General features: G+C 40.4%; 2 protein-coding genes across 2 annotated transcripts in view; one reads left to right on the plus strand and one right to left on the minus strand.

Moving 5' to 3' along the window:
• LOC143036403 (uncharacterized) overlaps positions 1–14,802 on the plus strand; it is a 90,912-nt gene extending 76,110 nt beyond the window's left edge. Inside the window, exons 7-10 of the mRNA XM_076203733.1 lie at positions 2,994–3,203; positions 3,453–3,578; positions 8,994–9,174; positions 14,685–14,802. Coding sequence (XP_076059848.1) covers positions 2,994–3,203; positions 3,453–3,578; positions 8,994–9,174; positions 14,685–14,764 — 597 coding nt within the window. The 3' untranslated portion in view covers positions 14,765–14,802. The remainder of the gene's footprint in view (positions 1–2,993; positions 3,204–3,452; positions 3,579–8,993; positions 9,175–14,684) is intronic.
• A 7,444-nt stretch (positions 14,803–22,246) lies between these two features.
• Positions 22,247–23,936, minus strand: LOC143036139 (uncharacterized). The gene is made up of 5 exons (XM_076203386.1): positions 23,841–23,936; positions 23,425–23,685; positions 22,886–23,048; positions 22,465–22,658; positions 22,247–22,423 (listed from the first exon to the last, which is right to left on the minus strand). Exons 1-5 carry the CDS (start codon positions 23,934–23,936, stop codon positions 22,247–22,249), a joined length of 891 nt encoding a protein of 296 aa, XP_076059501.1.
• Between the last annotated feature and the right edge of the window lie 887 nt (positions 23,937–24,823).

The raw sequence follows: 24,823 nt of genomic DNA on the forward strand, positions 1-24,823 counted from the left end.
ACGTACCCGTGTTCTTATTAGCATATATATATATATATATATATATATATTTATGTATATATATATATGTACATATATATATATATATATATATATATATATAAGGGAGTTTGGGAGGGTATGCAATAGGAGAAAGTTGTAGGTAAATGTGGGTAAAAGTAAGGTGATGAGATGTACTAAGGGAGAGGATAGCAGTGAGTTAGAAGCAAGTTTTAAAGGAGAGGCTGGAGGAAATGGATAGCTTTAGGTATTTGGGGTCGGATGTGGCAGGAAAGGGAAAAGTGGCAGTGGAAGTGAATTGGAGACAGGGAAGCAAGTAAATGCCTTGAGGAATTAAAAATTGTCATGAGAGATAGACATTTGGAAATAGATGGAAAGATATTATATTTATCTAGTTGTATTATACGGGAAGGGAGCTATGCTCGTGGTGACCCATCTCTGTATCTTTCAGCATCAAGTTTTTTCTTAAATCTTGAATAATGTTTGCACACACTGTTTCTTTATCTAATTTGTTCCAAGTATCTATCACTCTGTGTGGGAAGCTTTTTTTTTTTTTTTTTTTTTCAGATCTCTTCTGTAATTATCTTTTTTGAGTTTCTTTTTATGTCCTCTTGTTTTTCCATTGTCCCATTTCAATAAATTATTCTTATCTAAGATTTCCATTCCTTTCATAATTCTATAGATAGTAGGTCTCCTCTTTCCCTTCTATGTTCCAGAGTTGGTAATTCTAATTTGGAGAGTCTTTGTTCATATGTCATTTTGGAAAGAGTTGGTGCCAGTTTTGTTGTTGCTCTTTGTATTCTTTCTCATTTTTTTATATTCTTTTTGGTACTGAGTGTCCATAGTGTTGCTGCGTACTCAAGTTTTGGTCTTATTAGTGTAGTTCAATTTTTTTTTATCATTTCCTCATCCAAATAGACAATGCCACTTTTATTGACCTCAATAAATTGTAGGTTTCTCCGACTATAAATTGTAGGTTTCTCCGACTAATTTATTAATATGCTTGTCCATTGTCATGTCTGCTGATCATCACTCCTAGGTCTTTTTCCGAGTTTACTTTTTTGACCTCTTCTTCACCAATTTTATAATCTCTCAATGTTCTGTTTTTACTTTTTCCAAATTCCATTATACTACATTTCTTGATATTGTATTTCACTTCCCACTTTTGTGTCTATTTCCAGACCTTGTCCAACTCTTGTTGTAATGAGTTGCAATCCTCCTCCATTCTTACTTTCTTTAGTATTTTGCATTGTCTGCAAAGAAATTCATATAACACTCTACTCCTTCATCCATGTCATTTATGTATATGGCAAACATGATAGGGGCCAGTACTGATTCCTATGGGACACCACTTATCATTTCCCAATTTGAGAATTTATCTCTAATTACTACTCTCATTTTCCTCCCAGTCAGGAAGACTTTCATCCATTCCAATAATTTTCCTCTGATGCCACCTATTGACTCTATTTTCCTTATTAGTTTCTTGTGTGGTACCTTATCAAATGCCTTTTGTAGGTCCAGAAAGGCACAGTCTGCCCAACCATCTCTCTTGTATTATATTGCTGATTGTGCAGATGGCACTGTATGGGGCAGAAACATAGAATTCAAGAGAGGCAGAGATGAAATTTTTAAGTGTGTTTGAGATGAAATACCTCAGAAGTATGGTAGGGGTTACAATGTTGGATAGAGTAAGAAACAAGGAGGTGAGGAGGAGAGCAGTGATGGAAAAGGTGGCAGATAGGGCTGGTGAAAGAGTATTGGATAGTTTGGACACATGGAAAGTATGAGTGAAAAAAAATTAGTAAAAGAGGTGTGGAAGGCAGAGGTGGTTGGAGTGAACTTGGGGACAACCAAAGATGAGGTGGATGGATGGGATGAAAGGGGCATTGTGCAAGGGCGAGAGGAGAATGGCTATGTATAGATGATACTGTGATGCAAGGAAGGGAGGGGATGGGGGGTAGGGAATGATCACGTATGAATGATATTTTGATGCAACCTGAAGGGATTTCTCCCCCCCCTCCTGTTTTTCTCTCTCTTTGAGCATTCTTGCTGTGGATGTGCTGTGTCTTGCTGCATTGCTTCTGACCCAGGACAGTGGGGAGGATACAGGGTTGACCTTTCACCCATGAGGAGCTAAGATGAGAGAGAAGAATGAGAGTAGGTACTTGCATTTTGACTAGGCTATCTCCCTTGTAAGGGTGCAAAAGCCCTTGGTATATAGATAGACAAGAATGATACTTTCCTACCTATCATCAGGTCATTATCCATTACTAAAACAATACCAACCTGATTTTATCATATATACCTGTCTTGTATAGGAATACTTGAAGTACTAATTAGAGTGAAGGATTTTCCTTGCGACCCTTCTTCTGGAGTGACACAGTCCACAGATTATTATTATTATTATTATTATTATTATTATTTTTTTTTTGGGGGGGGTAAGGTTAACTATATCATTTAGCGTAGTGGACACCTCCATAGAACTGGTAAAGATTCTCTTCAGTTATCTCTTTGTTCTAGTGATGTATACTACAGATTTAATTTTGTCACTTTTATGAGAGGGATGTATTCCTAGTTGTATTTTACAGGAAGGGGAGCAACACTCATGGTGTCCTGCCTATGTATCTCGCAATGTCTGGTTTGCTTTTAAATTCATTGAATGGTTTTTGCACACATTATTTTTTCATCCAGTTTGTTCCAAGTGTCACTCTATGTGTAAGACTGTTCTTCATATCTCTTCTATAACTATATTTTTGAGTTTCCTTCCATATCCTCTTGTGTTTCTCTTGTTCCAGTTTAACAAGTCCTCTCTATCAGATATATCTGTGCCCTTCATGATTCTATAGATAGTCAGTAGGTCGCCTCTCTCTCTTCTTTGCCCCAGAGTTGTCTTTATATATGTATGCATTATAATAATTGTACAGTTGTGGCTGCAGTATTGTCGTTCAATATATGTTTGTTTGTTTTTTGTTAAAATTTTTATTTTATTTCAGAAATTATTGAGAAGATTAGGTATTCAAGAAGTGTCAACTAGAGCTGATATCCCCAGATTTACAGTGCCCCACTCAGAAGACACTAGTAAAGTTTCTCAGCTGCGTCATTCTTGTCAGGGAGACAGGCAGGAGAAAGAACCAAAAAGTAAAGCCACGGCACAACCCAAGAATATTACACAAACTACTGAAAAGAAAAGTTCCCCATCAAAGGTATTGTGTTGTATTCCATTGCCAATGACCAATGTTTTTATACTTTAGTACAATATAACATCAAAGAGATGGTTTAAAGTATGGTGGACAAGAAAATCTTAATTTTACATACTTAACCTTGGTGTAATAAGATACTCGTAATGATAATTGCCTTATGTTAGATGTAGATAGGTGATATAGAAAGTGACACCCTTGGAAAACCTGTAAATGTCACCAAAAGGGTCTACATGGATTTTTCTTTCTCTGCAGGATGAGAGTGTGAAAGTTCCAAGCAGTTCAGTCATCATACCAGCTCATCCTCGGACATCCCATCAATTTGCTCAACATTGGCAAATGTTGAAGAATGATACAAAGCTAGCTCTACAATATCTGCAGGTATTTGCCTTTATTATTGATGTATTTCTATATAGATTATATAAGAGAAAATAGGCATCTGTGAATGGTGCAAAGACAAGGTTGTATGAAGGGGTAATAGTGCTTCCAACACTGTATGGGGGCAGAAACTTGGAATTTAAGAGAGACAGAGATGCTGGGTCTTGCTGCATTGCTTCCAACCTGGGCAGTGTGAATAGACAGGGATGACCCTTCATCCATGAGGAACTAAAAGAGAAAGGTGGTGGATGGGAGCAGAATGGGTTGGAGTGGGTGTGTGCATTTGACTTGACTATCTTATAAGGGAAAAGAAGCCCTTGGTATAGTAAATAGAAAGGAGAAGTTTAAAGGTGTTTGACATGAAGTGTTTTGAGAAGTATGGTAGGGCTTAAAAGGTTGGATAAACTGAGAAATGAGGAGAGTGGGGATGGAGAGGGAGCTGGCAGATAGGGCTGATGAAAGAGTAGTGGGATGGTTTGGACACATGGAAAGAACGAGTAAAGAAAAATTAGTAAAAGAGGTGTGGAAGGCAGAGGTGGATGGACTAAACTTGAGAAGATGAATATAGATAGATAGGGTGAATAGGGCTTTAAGCAAGACGGAAATGTATGTTGAGCAAAGAAGGCAGATGATAGGAGTGAGTGGAGGATGGCTGTCTATGGATGATTTTTTTCACACAGCCTGAAAGGATATTTCCTCATCCTCTCTATTTTCTGCTTGAGGGAACAGGGAGGGGGTCACCATGCAAGTGAAGTGGCTTTACTGTAGATATGCTGTGTCTCGCTGCATTGCTTCTGACCTGGACAGTGGGCAAGAGCCAGTGATGACCCTTCATCCATGAGGAGCTAAGATAAGATGAAAACAAGGGTGGTAGATGGAAGTGGGTGTGTGCCTTTGACTTGGCTACCTCCCTTATAAGGGGGAAGATGCTTTAATATATGTATTTACATATATAATGGTAGTTCCAAAAGTAAAGCCTCCTATTTTTTTTACTCATAACTCAAAAAATTACAAAGACAGGAGTGGTACCATTGATATGAAAAGACATTTTTGCTCCAGAACTTATCTCTCATTGCGATAACCCCCTTCTCATTGCACTTTAGCCAGCAATGAGCAAGGGCCTGTGCATGGCTGACCAGAGCGTGGTTTGGCATTCACATCTCTGTCACCACTCGGAATTGATGAACCCATTTCCTAACCATGCTGACATCAACTGCTTCAGTTCTGTAAACATTCACCAAGCACTGGTGAATGTCGATTGGTTCCACTTCTGTATGGAGGAGTTTAATGATACATCTGCTTCTGACGCACATCCATGGCATGGATTGTTTTAATAGACTGTCACACCATCAGTATCTATAACAGAAAAATAAAGAATTCAGGTTTTGTCATCATAACAATGCCATAAACAATCTCCTTGGATCCCTTGATGCAGAATAAAAAAAATTGGAGGCATTGCTTTTGGAACTAAACTTGTGTGTGCACACAGCGCAGTGGTAGCCTTCACAACCGCTGCTACAGCAGTCTGAGTTTGAATCCCACCCAGGGCTGAAATCATTTCAGTATCGCTGTGAGAGGTAAATGCAAGGGTAGTGGGTCAGGGATTGGAGATGAGTAAAGAAAATGGAGAAAAATGGGAGATAAGCCAGCTGTTGTTTGCAGACAATGTTGCACGTGTAGTAGGAACAGAGGAGGGATTGAGGAAGATAGTGACAGAGTTTGGGAAGGTATTCAAAAGAAGAAAGTTGAAGATAAATGTGGGTAAATGTAAGATGATGAGATGTACAAGGGGAGAAAATAGTAGCAGACTGGAAGTGAGTATTAATGAAGAGAGACTGGAGGAAGTGGATAGTTTTAGATACTTGGGTGCAAATGTGGCAAGACATGGAGGAGTGGAAAGGGGAGGTAGAATGTAGATTGAGAGAAGCGAGTAAATGCCTTGGTGGATTTAAAAATGTAATGAGAAATAGACATGTGGGAATGGATGATAAGAGGAGACTGTATGAAAGGGTGATTGTGCCAACAACACTACAGTGCAGAAACATGAAACTTAAGAGAAGAAGAGTTTGAATGTGCCTGAGATTAGGTACCTGAGAAGTGTGATAGGGGTTGAGAAACAAGGAGGTGAGGAGGAGAACAGGGCTGGAAAGGGGGTTGGGAGATAGAGTTGATGAAAGAGTGTTGGGATGGTTTAGACACATGGAAAAAATTAGTGAAGAAAGACTAATAAAAGAGGGGTCAACCTAGGATGAGATGGATGGATGGGGTAAAATGGGCATTGGGAAAGAGGGGAATATCTGCTGAGGAAGGATGGGAGAGGACAGAAAATAGGGGTGAATGGAGAATGGTTGTGTATGGATGATGCTGTGATGCATGAGGAGTGGGTGGGGGATGGGGGTGAGGGAGTATGTGTAAGAAATAAATTGATGCAACCCAAAGAGATTTCTCCCCATCTCCTTTTCTGCATGAGGGGACGGAGAGGGGGGTTCGCAGATTTAATGAAGCGGCCCTGCTCTGGATGTGCTGTGTCTTGCAACACTGCTTCTGACCCAGGGCAGTGGACAAGATGCAGGGATGACCCGTCATCCAAGAGGTGCCAAGATAAGAGGGTGGAGGGGAGTGGAGTTTGTTGTGGATGGAATGGGTGGGAGTGGCTTTTATGCCTTTGTTTTTTGGCTACCTCCCTTATAAGGGGGGGAAACCCTTTGGTATATGTATGCATTTGATTTATTTATTTATTTTTATATATTGTTAATATTTTTATTTATTTATATATTCATTTATTTATTTTTTGTATCTATGTACCTCAGATCAAACATAATTCAGTCATGTTTCTCTCAGTCACACACTTTGACCTGGGTAAGACTACTCCTTGCCCAGTCAGTATGATGGTTATTTATTGCTTTATTCTGACGAGGGAGGCATATGAGAGGTACAAAGAAAAGAAAAGAGAATTAAAGCAAAAGCTAAAGGTTGCAAAGAGGAGAGCAGATGTGAAATGGGGTAAGAGTTTGACAGAAAATTTTGAAAGTAATAAAAAGATGTTTTGGAAAGAAATTAAGAGAGGAAGAGGAGGCAAATCAAGTAGAGAAGAAAAGGTAAAAGGTGCAGATGGAGAGATGATAATGGAAGAGAAGGCAGTAATGGGAAGATGGGCAGAATATTTTAGGGAGTTGCTAAATGTGAAGGAGGATAGGGAAGGAAAGATTGCTGCAGTGGGAAGTGCGAAGAAAATGAGAGTGATGAATGAGGAGAATGGAGGAGAAATAAGGAAGGATGAGGTGAAGGCAGTTGTTAAGATGATGAAAGCAGGTAAGACACCTGGTCTGGATGGATGCCATGCGGAATGTCTGAAAAAGGGAGGTACAGTGATGGTGGACTGGTTGGTGAGGTTATTTAATGTTTGTTGGAGAGAGGGTAGAGTGCCGGAGGACTGGAGGAGTGCCTGTATAGTTCCTCTTTACAAGGGAAAAGGGGACAAGTGTGAATGTAGTAGTTTTAGAGGGATTAGCTTGTTGAGTGTAGTTGGGAAGGCTTACGGGAGGATCTTGGTTGAGAGGATTAGGAGAGGAACAGAAGGAGTAATTGGTGAGGAACAGTGTGGATTTAGGACAGGTAGAGGTTGTGTAGATCAGATTTTTGTGGTAAGACAGATATGTGAGAAAGCTATAGGAAAGGGGAAGGATGTTTTTTGGGCTTTTACGGATCTGGAAAAGGCTTATGATAGGGTAGACAGGAAGGCACTGTGGGAGGTTATGCAGATATATGGAATAGGAGGAAAGCTTCTGGTAGCTGTCAAGAGTTTTTATGAGAATAGTAGAGCTTGTGTCAGGATTGGAAATGGAGAGAGTGAGTGGTTCGAGGTAAAGGTGGGACTTCGTCAAGGATGCGTTATGTCGCCCAGGCTGTTCAACTTATACATGGATGGGGTGGTGCGAGAGGTAAATGCAAGGGTAGTGGGCAAGGGATTGGAGATGGTTAAAGAAAATGGAGAAAAGTGGGAGGTGAGCCAGCTGTTGTTTGCAGACGACACTGTGCTTGTGGCAGGATCGGAGGAGGGATTGAGGAAGTTGGTGGCAGAGTTTGGGAGAGTATGTGATAGAAGAATGCTAAAGATAAATGTGGGTAAAAGTAAGGTGATGAGATGTACAAGGGGTGAAAGTGGCAGTAGACTGGAAGTGAGCATTAAGGGAGAGCAACTGGAGGAAGTGGATAGTTTTAGATACTTGGGTGCAAATGTGGCAGGAAAAGGTGGAGTGAAAGTGGAGGTAGAATGTAGATTGAGAGAAGCGAGTAAATGCCTTGGTGGATTAAAGAGTGTAATGAGGAATAGACATTTGGGAATGGATGCTAAGAGGAGACTGTATGAAGGAGTGATTGTGCCAACAGCACTGTATGGGGCAGAAACATGGAACATAAGAGAAGAAGAGAGAAGGAGTTTGAATGTGTTTGAGATGAGGTGTCTGAGAAGTATGATGGGGGTTACTAGGCTAGATAGAGTGAGAAATGAGGAGGTGAGGAGGAGAACAGGGGTGGAAAAGGAGTTGGGAGATAGGGTTGATGAAAGAATATTAGGATGGTTTGGACACATGGAAAGAATGAGAGAAGAAAGACTAGTAAAAGAGGTGTGGAAGGCAGATGTGGAGGGAGTGAACATGAGGGGACGTCCTAGGATGAGGTGGATGGATGGGGTGAAGGGGGCTTTGGGGAAGAGGGGAATGTCTGTTGAGGAAGGACGGGAGAGGACAGAAGACGGGTGAATGGAGAATGGTTGTATATGGAGGAGGATGTGATAGCATGAGGTGGAATGGGCAGGTGGATGGGGGGTGAGGTAGTATGTGTGAGCAAAATTTGACGCAGCCCGATGGAGAGGGGGGTTTGCCAATTTAATGAAGCGGCCTTGCTGTGGATGTGCTGTGTCTTATGACACTGCTTCTGACCCAGGGCAGTGGACAAGGTGCAGGGATGACGCGTCATTCAGGAGGTGCTAAGATAAGAGGGAGGGTGGAGGGGTGTGGAGTGTATTCAGGGATGGAATGGGTGGGAATGATTTTATGCCTTTTTCTTTTTGGCTACCCCCCTTGTAAGGGGGAAAAAGCCTTGGTATATGTATGTATGTATGTATTCTGAAATATGTGATGAAGTGTAAGAAATGCAGTTGAAGTTGATAGAGTTCCTGGGCCTGATCCAGAGACGGTGTCAGCCCCTCAGGCTGCACCTGATTGAGATGAGAAGGTTGATGGATTTTGGAAATGGGTAGTTTTCCTGTCCATCTTGTTGGACTACCATATGCAGGTACCCATCATTGATCCCTTGGATATTGTTCAGATGTGAGAGATGGTTGTTGGTAGCAAAGGAGATAGGTTTGTAATTCTTGTTAAGTTTAGTCTGATAACATTGTTCCTTTGATTATTTCAGGGTATTAAAGTGGAATTTTTCAAGGGGATAGAAATAGAGACAGATACCATAATAGATGTCGCCAGAATTCTGTCCCATGACACTTGTGAAGTAGAAACTGCTGTCAAATACATGAGGGCCCTCATTTCAACAACAGGATTTACTGTCAATCTTCTTTTCTTAGAAGACCACCAGAAAAAAGGTATATGTTTATTTTTATTATTGTGATTATTGAGATATATATGTATATATATATATATTTTTTTTTTCATTGCTTTTTGCCTCACTTATAAGAAAAAAATTATATATAGATAGATTGGTGAGAATGTATTTATGCATACACATACCAACAGCTTTTTCCCCCTTACAAGGGAGGTAGCCAAAGTCAAAGGCATAAATCCATTCCCACCCATTTCATCCCCACATGCTCCTCTCCCATTCACCACCCCTCCCTCCCTCTTTTCTTGGCTCCTGAATGACTGGCCACCCCTGCATCACACTCACTGCCCTGGATCAGAAGCAATGCAGCAAGGCTGCTTCACCCAATCGGAGACCCCCCCCCCTCTCTCTCTCTCTCTCTCTCTCTCTCTCTCTCTCTCTCTCTCTCTCTCTCTCTCTCTCTCTCTCTCTCTCTCTGACCCTTCATGCAGAAAAAGAGAACAGGGAAAAATCCCTTTGGGCTGTGTCAAAATATCATTCACACATACTCCCTCATCCCCATCCCCCACCCACTCTCTTCCATGCAACACAGCATCATCCATACACAACCATTCTCCACTCAACCCTATCTTCTGTCCTCTCTCTTCCTTCCTCAACAGACATCCCCCTCTTTCCCAATGCTCCATTTACCCATCCATCCATCTCATCCTTAGTCATCCCCTCATGTTCACTCCTTCCACCTCTGGCTTCCACACCTCTTATACTAATCTTTCTTCATTCTTTCCATGTATCCAGACCATCCCAATACTTTTTCATTAACCCTATCTCCCAATCCACTTTCCACCCCCACTCTCTTCCTCACCTCTTCATTTCTCATTCTATCCACCCTAGTAACCCCTACCATACTTCTCAGACATTTCATCTCGGACACATTTAAACTTCTTCTCTCTTATGTTCCATGTTTCTGCCCCATATAGTGTTGTTGGCACAATCACCCCTTCATACAACTTCTAACATCCATACTCATCACACTTTTTAATCCCCCAAGGCATTTACTTCTCTTAATCTACACTCTACCTCCACTCCTCCCTTTCCCGCCACATTTGCACCCAAGTATCTAAAACTTTCCACTTCCTCTAGTCTCTCCCTTAAGGGGGTACGCGACACCTGGAGGTCATTTTCTAAAATATTTAGAGTAAAGAGTTGAAACTTCTCAGGTAAATAGGTATCCATATTGCCTACATTTTAGGTGAAGCAGAATGATGTATGTACACATGTACGTATACCAGTAGCGACATTTAAAAGTGCACAGCACCATGATACGTGGACCAATTTGTTTTATATTTTGGCTATGATTAGTCAGTAGGCACACCTAGGGCCGGTCATTGAGTAATTGAACAATTTCCTTTATACTTTTGCATACAGGCATTTCAATTTTAATGACTGGCAAAAATCGTGAAAAATACAATTTTTTTGCTCTTGTTTCCATTATTACTCCGAACTCTTTCATCCTATTCAAAATATTCGAACGATCGGCCCTAGCAGTTACTAAAAGTAATATTCCCTGTAAGTTTCATCTAAATCTAATGTATATTAGATTTTTTATGATTAAAAAAAAGTAGAAAAATATCGAACGGAGATATGGCAACTTGAAATATGAATATATCTGTAACTTGCTTATAGTTTCACCAATTTGACTGATTTTTTCATGGCTTAATTCTTATTATATAATAAGTAAGTACAGTAAAAATTATCAACATATTTTAATTATAAGTACTTTAAATACTGAAAAACTAAAGTATAAATATGTCACAGTACAGGTAAACGTCGACTTACGATGGCCGCGACTTACGATTGTTCGACTTTACGATGACGACGACGACGACGATATGATATATTTAACCCCTTCCATACGGTGCCGCACACGTAGGCGTCATGAGGAGCAAGTGGATTCGCGACGCTGCCATATCGGCGTCTTGATTATATTGTAGTCGCCCCTGTGTTTTTACATTCTCTCAAATGTGCCCTGAATCCCATTCTCTGTGGTTTTCAAAATTCGCGGGTGAAAGAGAGAACGATCGATATAAGCGGTGACTATATTCTATGATGCGAGTATTATTACGTCACGTCGTACGGCTGGCATTGGCTGCTGCCCGCGAGATTTAAGTTCCGTACTGAAAATACATATTATAGTGTTTGAATATGGTAAAAAGGATAAGAATGATTAAATAAACTACTGTACATGTTTAATAGGCTATATTCAGTATCTCTGGTGGTTAATATACAGGTAGGCTAGGTACAGTGACCACGGAACAGAGTGATACACAAATTGGGGATCGACTTACGATGAAATCGTCTTACGATGGCTCTATCGAAACCTAATGCCATCGTAAGTCGACGTTTACCTGTATGTCACAGTAGTGACGACGCACAGACGACAACATCATATAATTTGCTTTTTTGCACCTTTGGCGGTTTCTTCATATGAAACCTCTCTGCTGGGGGTCTTCAGGGTATCTAAATCATTGGAAAGAGGTTTATTTTCCAGTAGTGGGCGCCTTCTCTTTCCTCATCAGATTCCCCTCGCCAATCTACGTTGGTAGGGCACCCCCTCCAGCATCATATGATGTCCCTTCTTCTTTCTTCTTCCTGTATAGCCTTGATCTTTTTCCTCTTGCTTTCTTCTTTGGATTTAATCTTCCTCTTTGAATTGTTTAGTCTAATGTTGTCCTTTACCTCTGTCACCGTCACAGAGGTGCAGGTGAGGGCGGTGGTGGAGTGAGAGGTGGTGAGATCTTTAGTCGTCTTTGACTGCTTGCCATCTTTAACTGCTGTTTTTTGTCATTGTGATGTTCTTTTGTTCTTTTTGCTACCCATGATGACTGTACTAAAGAGTAATATGTACTAGCTAAAGTAATAGATTGCAATGAGAGCTCATGAGACATGCGTACTTCCCTTTTCAGAGCTAGCCGGTAACTAACGTTTAGTTTCGCACAAAGTTGGCGAAATATTCTCCCTCCACCTTCCTCCCTTCCCCTCCACAATCGTATTGGCCGTTGATACACAGGGCGAGTGTAAATTCAATCAAATTTCAACGTTATTCGCTGCGCCTGAAGGTCCTAAGTGGCACACCTCCTTCTAGTGTGGGTTGCGCCTTTAAATCTGTCCCTTTAATCCTCACCCGGGACCTTTAAATTGCGCGCGGCTGGAAAATTATTTGTCGGGATTTATTTCTAAGTGGTATACGAACATTTTGAACACAGTTTTGAAAAATGCCATATCTTGACCAAATTCACCCCCCCAGGTGTCGCGTACCCCCTTAATGCTCACTTCCAATTTGCTGCCATCCTCTCCCCTTGTACATCTCAACTTCTTTTACCCACATTTATATTCAACTTCTGTCTTTCACACACCTTCCCAAACTGTGTCACAAACTTCTTTAATACCTTCACTGATCCTGCCACAAGCACAGTGTCATCAGCAAACAACAACTGGCTTATCTCCCATTTTTCTCCATTTTCTTTAACCATCTCTAATCCCCAACCCATTACCCTTGCATTTACCTCTCATACCACCCGATTCATGAATAAATTGAACAGCCAAGGCAACATACCACATCCCTGGCTAATTCCCACCTTTACCTCAAATCACTCGCTCTCTCCATTTCTAATTCTTGATATGGTTTAACATCACAAACTCCCCCCTATCAGAAGGCTTGGACGGTGCCCCTCACAGAAGACATTGTAGCATGGAATTTGATGAACCATGCAACTTTGCTGGTGGCATGATTCAAACCGCCATCCCCTCGACCTCCGCCGCAAGTAACGACGCCCTAACCCGCTCAGCCAGCGACCTTCCAATATTCTTACTCTCGTAAAAACTCTTGACTGCTCTTAACAACTTTCCTCCTATTCCATATATCTACAATACCTCCCACAGTGCCTTCCTGTCTATCCTGTCATAAGTCTTTTCCAAATCTATAATGGCCCAAAAAACATCCTTACCTTTTCCTAAAGCTTTCTCACATATCTGCCTTACCACAAAAATCTGGTCTATGCAACCCCTACCTGTCCTAAACCCACTCTATTCTTCACCAATTACTCCCTCTGTTCCTCTCCTAATCCTCTCAATTAAAACCCTTCCATAAGCTTTCCCAATTACACTTAACAAACTGATCTCTCTGAAACTACTACACTCATACTTAATTCCTTTTCCCATGTAAAGTGGAACTATACAGGCATTCCTCCAGTCCTCCGGCACTCTATCCTCTTTTAAATAAGCATTAAACAACTTAACCAGCCAGTCCATCATCACTGTACCTCCCTTTTTTTTTGACTCTGCATGACACCCATCTAACCCAGGTGCATTACTTGCTCTCATCATTTAAGTAACTGCTTTCACCTCATCTTTCCTTATTTCTCCTCCATTTTGCTCATTCATCACTGTCATTTTCTTAGCATTTCCCACTGCATCTACCTTTCCCTCCTCATCCTCCTTCACATTTAGCAACTCCCTTAGATATTCTGCCCATCTTCCTCTTACTGCCTTCTCTTCCATTATCATCTTTCTATCAGCACCTTTTACTTTTTCTTCTCTATTTGATTCACCTCCCCTTCCTCTCTTAATTTCTTTCCAAAACATTTTTCAAAACTTTCTCCCATACTCTTACCCCATTTCACATATGCTCTCCTCTTTGCCTCATTTATCTTATGCTTTACTTCTCTTTTCTTTGTACCTCTCATATGATTCTCTCATCCTATTTTGTAACCAATCTGTGAAAGCTTGCTTCTTCTCTTCAACAACCTTCTTTGCTTCATCATCCCACCACTTACTACCCTTCCTTCTAATTCCTCCCATCCTGCTTGTTCCACACACCATTTATGCATACCTTGTGACTCCCTTGGTGAGGGGGTCGTTAGGGGTTCTGCCGAGTACCAGCAAATGTGAAAGGATTTCATTAGATGGAAAAGTTTGAGAACCACTGCTCTACACACTTCTACCAGGCCCATGTGCATTTACAAAGACTTGCATCTTTCCCAGTTTCACCTTCAACCACATTAACCTTGAAGAAGCCTCCTTCTATTCTATCACACTTTTACCTATCTCTTCACTTACTAGTATAGCCACCCGTTCTCTTCCTTGTCCTCTTTTCACTCCTGACACCCTCCCAACTACACTCCCAAACTCAAACTCGCCCCTCCCTTTCAACTTAGTTTCACTCAGTGCCAACACATCCATCTTTATTCTCACATACTACCTATCTTTTCCTTTTTACTCATCTGTACCACATTCAAGACCCAGACCCTCCTATGCCTTTGCTCTTTATGAATGTCTCCTTTGGGGCTACAGAGAGTAGGATGCCTAGTCCTATCCCTGTCCCGTTTTTGTCGCCTTTTACGACTCAAGTGGGAATACTCAGTGCCAGTATTCTTTTCCCCTGCCATTATATTTATGTTTCTGCCTTTTAACTTGGCTACCTCCCACATAAGGAGAAAAAAGCCCTTGGTACATAGATATTAGTAATTGACTGATTTATGTTGTTGTTTTTTTCAGAGTTGAATAAAGTAATTGGCAAATGTATAGCAGCTACAGAAGTTGAGGATTTATTGCAATTACAGGAGAAACTGAAATAAAGTAGCACGTGTGACTTGAGGGGAATCAGTCATTTAACTTTTTGTATTTTTATTTATACCTTCAACATTTATTTGCAAAGGAAAGTGCTTGGTATGTTTATTAGAGCAAAGTTTCAACACATTTGTACCTGGTGAACACTGGCTATCATCAAACAATTTTGTTTAAGGGCTCGAGAATTGTATATACCCTTTCTGAGAGGGGAAGTTTACTATGGTGAACCAAATCAATAGGCCACCCTCCTCATAAAGGGGAAAAAAGCTTTTGATATGTGTATATATGTGCCTTTTTGAATTAATGAAGCAGGTATACAAAATTCCCATTGTATTGTGGGTCCTTAATTAGTTGAAGATACCTCTCCAGTGATCACCAGGCATTGAAAAATGATAGCCGTATTTGATGACACAAGTTGTGTCTTGCAACACTGCTTTTGACCCAGGGCAGTGGGTGAGATGCAGGGATGACCCGTCATCCAGGAGGAGCCAAGAGGGAGGGAGTGGATGGGAATGGAGTATGTGGGGATGGCCCTCTATCCAAACTCTAAGGCCGGCCATACACTATCATGTACACCTGATAGGTACGCCTGAACAGTCACGCCTGTCAGGTATACCTGATAGTGTATGGCGGGAAAAACTAGCGCCTCAGGCGACCTGACAACTGATGAAAATTCGATCAGTTGTCAGGTCGCCTGAGATAATAAGGAGAGAAAGTACAACTCATCTTCTCGAGAATCCATGGCATACCTGACAGGCGTAACTTTTCAGGCGTACCTGTCAGGTGTACATGATAGTGTATGGCCGGCATTAGAATATTGAGAAAAAGTTATAGTTGTTATGACAATATGCAACGAAGGGAGGGGTAATATGGAGTGGTGGTGTGTGAATGATATTTTGACAGCCTGAAGGGATTTCTTCCTATCTTTATTTTCTGCATGAGGAGGCAGGGGTCACTGAGCAAGTGAAGCAGTATTGCTATGGATGTACTGTATCTTGCTGCATTGCTTCTGACCCGGGGCCTGTGGGTGGGAGATAGGGATGACCCTTCATCCATGAGGAGCTAAGATGAGAGGAGATGGTGGGTGGAAGTGGGTATGTACCTTTTGACTTGGCTATCTCCCTTGGTATATAGATAAACAATATGCATTACATAAAGATGCTTATATTAAGAAATATGTATATAGGAGGCATCTAGAATAACAAGGGGTAAATGCCACACCTCTGTACAGAACTATGATTTTTAGACCGTTCTTGATGTTAAGCAAAATGACTTGCACATGATGGCAACATTTTCCCCTTTCTATTCTAGACACTTCACTTCATATGTACATATACCAAAAGGCCCTTTGTGTGTGTATGTATATTAACCACTTAAGTACAATGATGCCTACATAGGCATCATGAGACACAAGTGGGTACCCATGGATGCCAGTGTCAGCATCTTGATTATGTATATATATTTTTTTTGTAATTGTACATGAGGCACCCCCCAGACTCTGTGAACTGGTTTAATCACATTTTCTGTGTTTATTATTACTTAGAGTAAAAGAGAACAAGTAATACAGCAGTGACTTTATATTTTATCATGCGAGTAGTGTGGCAGCCAATGCTATGCTTAAGAATTTGACTTGTACTGAAGTGGTTAAAGGTCTTTTACCCTTTGTAAGAGATAGCCAAGTCAAAGCAGCACACCCACTTCAAACAGTTACTAACCACTTAATACCCCTCCCATCCCAGCACCTTGCTAATGAAGGTTCACCCTTGCCCCCATCACAAGGGTTGCATTGGGCAGTACAGAGAAGTACAGGGCTGGACAGCCAGAGCTGGTTTACTCTTGCTGCATCATTACTGTATATACTTTTGTATATAATGTGACCTTTTTTTGTGGGTGTATTTAACTAATTGCATTTTATGGGATGGGAGCTATGCTCATGGCGTCCCGTCTTCATATCTCGTTTTATCTAGACTGTTTTTAAATTCGTGTATTGTATTTGCACACACCACTTTCTCATTTAACTTTTTAATTGCTCTTTGTATTCTTTCAAGTTTTGTTATACATTTTTTTGTAATTGGTGACCACATCATCGCTGCATACTCCAATCTTGGTCTTATCAAAGTGACCAGTATTTTTTTTTACCATTTCTTCTTCCAGGTATGTAAATGCCACTTTGATAGTGCATTTACCTAGTTGTATTATACGGGAAGGGACCTATGCTTGTGGTGACCCGTCTTTGTGTCTCTCAGCATCAAGTTTTTTCATAAAATCTTGAATAGTGTTTGCACACACTGTTTCTTTGTCTAATTTGTTTCAAGTATTTACCTAGTTGTATTTACCTAGTTGTATTTTGCGGGAAGGGGAGCTATGCTCGTGATGTCCCGCCATTGTATCTCGCAGTGTCTAGTTTGTTTTTAAACTCATGAATGGTTTTTGCGCATACTATTTCATTATCCAGTTTGTTCCAAGTGTCCAAAACTCTATGTGGAAAACTGTTTTTCTTCAGTTCTCTTCTATAGCTATGTTTTTTTATTTTCTTTCCATGTCCTCTTGTGTTTCTTTTGTCCCAGTTAAGTAAGTTCTCTCTATCAAGTATCTCTGTGCCTTTCATGATTCTGTAGATGGTCAATAGGTCACCTCTCTTCTTTGCTCCAGTGTCGGTAACTCCAGTTTAGCCAATCTCTCCTCGTATTATAGGTTTGCAAGTGCTGGTGCCATTTTTGTAGCTGCTCTTTGGATTCTTTCTATTTTTTTTATATTCTTTTTGGTACTGGGGGACCACAGTGTCGCCGCATACTCTAATCTAGGCTTTATCAATGTAACCAATATTTTTTTTATCATGTCTTCGTCCAAGTATGTAAATGCCACTTTTATTGATCTTAGCAAGTTGTGAGTCTCCCCGACAAGTATCATCACTATTGTGTGGAAAGCCTTTATTTTTTCTTCTTCTTCTTCCAGATCTCTTCTGTAATTATCTTTCCTTAGTTTCTTTTCATGTCCTCTTGTTTTTCCATTGTCCCATTTCAATAAATCATTCTTATCTAAGATTTCCATTCCCTTCATAATTCTATAGATAGTAGGTCTCCTCTTTTCCTTCTTTGTTCCAGAGTTGGTAATTCTAATTTGGACAGTCTTTGCTCATATGTCATTTTGGAAAGAGATGGTGCCAGTTTTGTTGTTGCTCTTTGTATTCTTTCTAATCTTTTTATATTCATTTTGGTACTGGGTGTCCATAGTGTTGCTGCGTACTTGAGTTTTGGTCTTATTAGTGTAGTTAATTTTTTTTTTTATCATTTCCTCGTCCAAATAGGCAAATCCCACTTTTATTGACCTCAATAAATCATAGGTGCGCGTGTGTGTATGTGTGTAAAAAAAAAAGGCTGATTTTTTTTTTTTTTTTTTTTTTTTTTTTATATAGAGGGTGTTCGGGATAAATGTGATACTTTTTTAGAAAGAAAAGGAAAAGTCATATCATGGCCAAAAATTTATGTATTCTTAAATTCAAAGTGCATCTCTTAGAGGATATTTTGTTAGATACAGCTCATTCAAAGAAGCTGCCCTGAGCTTCCACCACGACCTCCAGGCAGGACCTGAACCTGCAGCACACGGCCTTCATAGTGTCCTTCGAGAGATGCCTGAACACCAGTTTGATCCTGGCAGTCTACTCATCCTTGTTGTCGCAGGTGGTACGATTGGTGTCCTTTTCAACTGGATGGAGTTGCAATCAGTTGAGTTGGAGGGCCAGATGTTGGGACTATGATATGGATGATGTTGTGAAGCGTCCTTGCTGTGGATGTGCTGTGTCTTGCAACACTGCTTCTGACCCAGGGCAGTGGACAAGGTGCAGGGATGACCTGTCATCCAGGAGGTGCTAAGATAAGAGGGAGGGTGGAGGGGTGTTGAGTGTATTTAGGGATGGAATGGGTGGGAATGATGTCTTTTCCTTTTTGGCTACCTCCCTTGTAAGGGGAAAAAGACTTGGTATATGTATGATGATGTATGATAAATGGTTTAAATAGTTAATAAAGTCTTGATATTCATGTAGCAACAGAAATGAAGAATGTAGGTCACAGGAGGGAGGTTAAAGGAGCTTACCAGTACTGTTGAGGTTAGCCAAAGTTACCATGAGACTAGGCCCACCAGATAAGTTACATACACTAAAAATGTATTAATTGTAGCGCCTTCAGAAACATTACCGGTGTATAGTGTGATGATGATATGATTTAACGTCACAAACTCCCCCCTATTGGAAGGCTAGGGTGGTGTCCCTCACAGAGGACTTTGTACCATGGAATTTAGTGAACCATGCTATTGGTTCAACTTCACCGGTGGCAGGGATTGAACTGCCATCTCCTTAACCTTTGCCGCAAGTAACAATGCCTTAACCTGCTCAGCATTGTGTATTGTGTGACCCCCTATTTTTTTGGTAAAAAATTATAAAAACTCATACACAAGTATATAGAATATATGGAAACCCCCTCTTTATCCATTCAAAGTAATGTATAAAACAAATGAGAACATTCCTTCATCCATTGTCTCCTGCTATTCACTCCTATCTTGCATTTTTTGTTACCCACCCAAAAAATATTCTACATGCATCCACCTTGTGCTTGATTTTCCTTTTCAGCTCGCTACATCCAGTTCTACTTTTTACACTTTGCTAGTCTTTCCTTGTTCATCTTTTTCATATTCATATAGCATTTGGTATATGTATGTATGTATATCTTGGCACTTTCTTTTCTGCTGTATCTGACAGCTCCCTATCCACAACCCTGTTCTCATGCCTCACCTCCTTGTTTTTCACTGTATTCTTTCTTGTAACACCATTACAGACATTTATACTCTTCCATTGTCTTAATACACAAAATGGCAATAGCCCATGAGCATGACTTACAGTGCACAATAGATTGCAGTGATGCCTTGGGGGATTAAAAAGTGTTATGAGAAATAGACAACTGGAAATGGATGCAAAGAGGACTTTGTATGAAGGGGTGATTTTGCTGATGGCACTGTATGGAGCAGAGACTTGGAATTTAAGAGAAGTAGAGAGGAAAAGTTTAAACCTGTTTGAGATGAAATGTTGGATAAGTATGGCAGGGGTTACCAGGTTGGATAGTGTACATGAGAAACAAGGAGGAGAGCAGGAGTGTAAAAGGAGGTGGCAGATAGGGCTGATGAAAGATTATTGGGATGGTTTGAACACATGGAAAGAATGAGTGATGAAAGATTAGTTAAAGAGGTGTGGAAGAAATGAAGTTGAGGGCACAACTGGGATAAGATGGATGGACAGGGTGAAGGGGGGGCGTTGAGCAAGAGGGGAATGTCTGTAGAGCAAGGCAAAAGATAGGGATTAGTGGAAAATGACTATATGGATGATACTGTTATGCAAGGAAAGGATAGGTGAGTAGAGGGTGCATATATGAATATTTTGATGCAGCCCAAAGGGGGTTTCTTCCCATCTCTTTTTCTGCATAAGGGGATGGAGAGGGGAGGTTGCCGATTAAGTGAAGTGGCCTTGCTCGGGATGTACTGTGTCTTCTTGCATTGCATTTGACCCAGGGCAGTTGGCAGATGCAGGGACAATCCATCATTCATGTCTGAGATGAGAGGAGTGAAATGGGTGGGAATTAAGTACATGTCTCTTGACTTCTACCTCCCTTATAAGAGGGAAAAAGCTCTTGGTAAATAGATAGACATTGACTACCTTGGTGCTACTTACCATGATCACCCAAATTTCAACTTTCTTTCAAAAGCTGTGACATTTTCACATAAAAGTAATAGGATATATGTCAGGTATGATATAATTAGTAACATTCATACAAGCTTGGAAATAACTGTTGTTTGATAATTTAGAGTTAGCTACTCATGTGATTTTTTGCAGTAATTGCTTTTCCATTGAAAGTAACCACAATATTGATAATAGCTGTAGTAAAAATTGTAATATTGATAGTTGAGTGAATATTATAAAAGTAGCTAGGTACATGTAAAGGTTATCTACAATCTGCTGGCAATAGCCTAACCAATCCCTAAACTTCACATTCAGGACCCAGGATTGTGTGTAGGTTTGGGTGTGTAAATATATATATACAGTATATGTACACACCCAAGTTATATGCCATTAAATATATCTACCAAGGGTTTTTCTCCTTTACAAGGGAGGTAACCAGTCAAGGCATGCACTTATTCCCATCCACCACCCTTTGTTTTCCTCTTATCTTAGCTCCTTGTTGATGAACAACCATCCCCATGTCCTGCCTGTGGGCAATGCAACAAAACACAGTATATCAATTATGGTAATCTATTAAGCCCAGTGATTTTATCTTTGTTTCAAGATATGTCTTGATATGTTAGTATCAAACATTTAAGGAACAACTATATTTAACCTCAATCCCACCATATATGAAGGCATGTTGTATTAGCAATGACTACCAGTTAGGCATATCAGCCAAAGTCTCTATGTGTAATCTCTTAATCTTATGTCATCATTCCTACAGTCATAAGTTATAATATGTGACACAAGGGCTCAGATACTGGTTATACAGTGTAAGAGTGAGATGTATGAGGTATTTTTAGGAAGTACATGAAATGACTGATAAGTTGTCATAATTTTTGCACTTCTATGGGTTATACAGAAGTTAGATACTATTGAACAATTATTGTAGATGTACTTGTAATGGCTCATCTCATTGTGAGTTTTAGAGATGAAGCAGGGTGTGGTATTTGTTAAGAAGAGTGGAAACCTTTCTCTAGGCTTTATTCAACTAACAAAACATCAATACAGTCTGAAAACAAAACAGAATGTAAGTCAGTGGTTCCCAAACTGGGGGTAATGGAGGGATGACAAAAATGATAATAATAAGAAGAGATGAAGAAGAAGAATTCTGAAAATCAAGAAGCCAAGAATTCTTCAACTAGCTTCAAAGCATGCAACTCCATCCATCCCACTGATGTTCTCTACATCTTTGGCAATAGTCATTAGAGATGCACAATGTTCAAATACAATAAATAAACGAAATTATCTCTAGTGTTTCAATTTAGCCACATATATCAATGTTGACTACATTTTGTGAGAGGGGTAACATGTCTGATATGGCATGTTAAATTGGGTAACAAACTGAAAAAGTTTGGGAACCACTGATGTAAATAAACATGCACATTCTAATCAGGTTAATATGCACAATAAGTTATAAGTAGACAAAATAGTGTAACCCATCAGGCAATTATACATACAAAAGTTACATGAAACTTAGATCACCACATTCTCCCCTTCCTTAAAGAATTATTGTTCTATATAGCGAAGAAGCTTGTGGCATTCCCACTTAGATCATCACAGTTGTTATAGACCAGTATGTGCAGGAGTAGAGGTCTTCATCCTTAAATTGGAGACTAGCTGGAGCACCAGATACCTGGGCTGAAAGAGAATCGGCCTTCATATCTCCTTCCTCGGTGAATATACTCTGATCACTTACATCATCAGAAGAATTAAACTCCAATTAATTGTCAGTAAGCACCGGAAGAATCTCCACCAAACCTGTCTCTATAGAAGGATCGACACTGAGATCCTTTTGCCATTCATACAATGATATGTTAGCAATTGGAGCCAAGTCATGCACTGATATTGTTGATTTGCATCCATCAGCAAATCTTACATGAGCATATTGTGGGTTTGCCTGTAACAACTAAACCTCATCAACAAGGGGTTCATATTTACTGGTGTGAATATGATGTCGTAGTAAGGTAAGTCCAGGAACTGATAACCAAGTTGGCAATGAATGGCCACTGGGAGATCGACACTGGTACAAGAAGAGCCTCTCATGTAACATAGCATTGGTGGCTGTGCAGAGCAGAGATCTAATTGAATGAAGAGTGTCAGGCAGCAGTTTCTCATTGACATTCTTGAAGGTTCTTGGAGGCCAGAGCAAGGGTTATGTGCTTTCAGATTATGGAATTATACCTCTCACACTGCCCATTCCATTGAGGATTATAAGGTGTCATTCAACTAGTGGCAATGCCTAGATTGTGCAAGAATTCACTTAGATCCTTGGCCATAAACAAGGATCAACGAATAGAATGCAGGTAGGAAGGCATACCAAATATTGCAAAAATCTGATTTAGACAATGGATTATAGTACCAGTAGTCATGTTCTGACAGGCAAATGCAAACAGAAAATGAGAATACTCATCCACCATATAACGGTTTCCGGAGTTCGAGGGTAGAGGCCCCTTGAAGTCCAAACTAAGATGTTCAAAGGGCTGTGTGGCCTTGATAAGGGGAGTTTGGTGTGGTTTGTAGAACTGAGGCTTCAATCAGGCACACTGAGGGCATTCAGAGCACACCCTCCTCATATCTTCTGTGGAATAAGGAAAATTTCTCACTCTGACAAAATGAGCAAGTCTTGTTGCACCATGATGGCAAACTTGAGTGTGGAGATCAAATAGTTTCTCATTATTGACAGTAGCTCCACAGTGAGCACATTCCTTCAGGAATGTTGTATTTACCAGGACAGTACATGATGTCATAGTTGTATCACCCCAACTTGGTCCTCCATCTTTGGATTTTGTCATACTTGATTTTCCCAAGCCAATTTGTATGGAACATAATGCTGACAGCCTGTTGGTCTGTAACTAAGGTAAAATATTGTCCTGTCAAGTAATGAGACCACCTCTTTACAGATTCCACATTTGCACATGCCTCCTTTTCTACTGCAGAATGTTTGCATTCAATAGGTATGAGGGTGCGAGAGAAAAAGGCAATGGCTGTATGGAAAGCATCAGTCTCAACTACCAAAGGAATAGTTTCATCAATTGAGTGCACAACAGCCTTCCCAATCTCTTCTTTGAGATCATCGATGGCTTTCAGGGCCTCTGGACTCAGAGGAAAAGTGTCAGTGGCAACAAGAGGTCTGATCTTGTCAAAGAATTGGGAAACCCACTGTGAATAATAGGAAAATGTACCAATAACATGGCATAAGGAAGTACAGTCTTTAGGGATTGGTAATTCCTTTAATGGGCGTAAACATTCAGAATCTGGTTTGAGAGAGCCATGGGTTATTGTGTAACAAAATCTATTGATTTTGTAGAAATGACTGACTTAGTCTCATTGAAGATAAGGTTGTGGAACCAGGTAGCCTCTTGAAACTTCAGCAAGTTCTCATCATGCTCCAGCTGGATCTTCCCTGCCATGATAATATTGTACACAGATCGTGTTGGTTGATGATGATGTCAATAGTCCTTTGGAAGCAAGCGACGCCATTCATAACCTCGAATGACACTCTACAGAACTGATATAGCTTGCCATTTTCTTCAGAAGCAGTACAGTATATGGCTTGTCTTCTTCCCGTATCTGATAATAAGCACTTTTCAGGTCCAGTGAACTATAATACTTTTAATGAGACAGTTCCATGACAAGATTGTCTATTCTTGGAAGAGGGAATGCATCTAAACGAGTGAATCTATTAATGGTCTGTCTATAGTCAACAAACAATCTCTTTCAGTGGTACTCATTCAATACAACAAGAACTTGTGCCCTCCATGGAAATGTGCTCTCCTCAATAACACCATCAAGTAGTATCTTGTTAATTTCAGACCTTATGAATTTATGCTCATCCCCAAACTTCTGAGATTTTGTTGCAAGGGGTCAGCATGAGGAGCAAGACTTGAAAAGAAATGAGGTGTATCCACCAAAACAGACAGTACACTATAAGTGGCAGGGTTGGAAATATTTAGATCTTTCTTGGATCCACCAAAGTCCACATTAACACTAGAGTGCTGGCTCATGAAGTCTTGACCAAGAATTGCATCGCAACACAAGTTTGGCAGCACAGAAAGCCTTGTAGTAGCACTCAACCTTCAAATTAATGTCAACCGTGCAGAGTCCTTTCACAGGATACATGAATGATGAAGAGGCTACATATACGCTTCCAGTTGCTGGGACAACCTTCAACTTGTGCTTCTTGGCATAGCTATGTAAGATGATTCAGAGCTCCATGTGTCGATAAAAGCAATTGCTTCATTATTACCTACCAAACCATACACAGTAGCTTGCCGTAGTAGTCCTGGGGAAAAAGCAG

This window comes from Oratosquilla oratoria, chromosome 20 (assembly GCF_046742065.1).
Source record: "Oratosquilla oratoria isolate Oo_2021 chromosome 20, ASM4674206v1, whole genome shotgun sequence".
Taxonomy (NCBI): Eukaryota; Metazoa; Arthropoda; class Malacostraca; order Stomatopoda; family Squillidae; genus Oratosquilla; species Oratosquilla oratoria.

Coding starts and splice junctions, on each gene's coding strand:
- LOC143036139 (XM_076203386.1), bottom strand. CDS start 23,936: ATGGCAGGGAAGATCCAGCTGGAGCATGATGAGAACTTGCTGAAGTTT. Junction 23,686..23,840: donor TCTTCAATGAGACTAAGTCA/GTCATTTCTACA, acceptor TATTATTCACAG/TGGGTTTCCCAATTCTTTGA. Junction 22,659..22,885: donor CTGTCAGAACATGACTACTG/GTACTATAATCC, acceptor CTGGCCTCCAAG/AACCTTCAAGAATGTCAATG.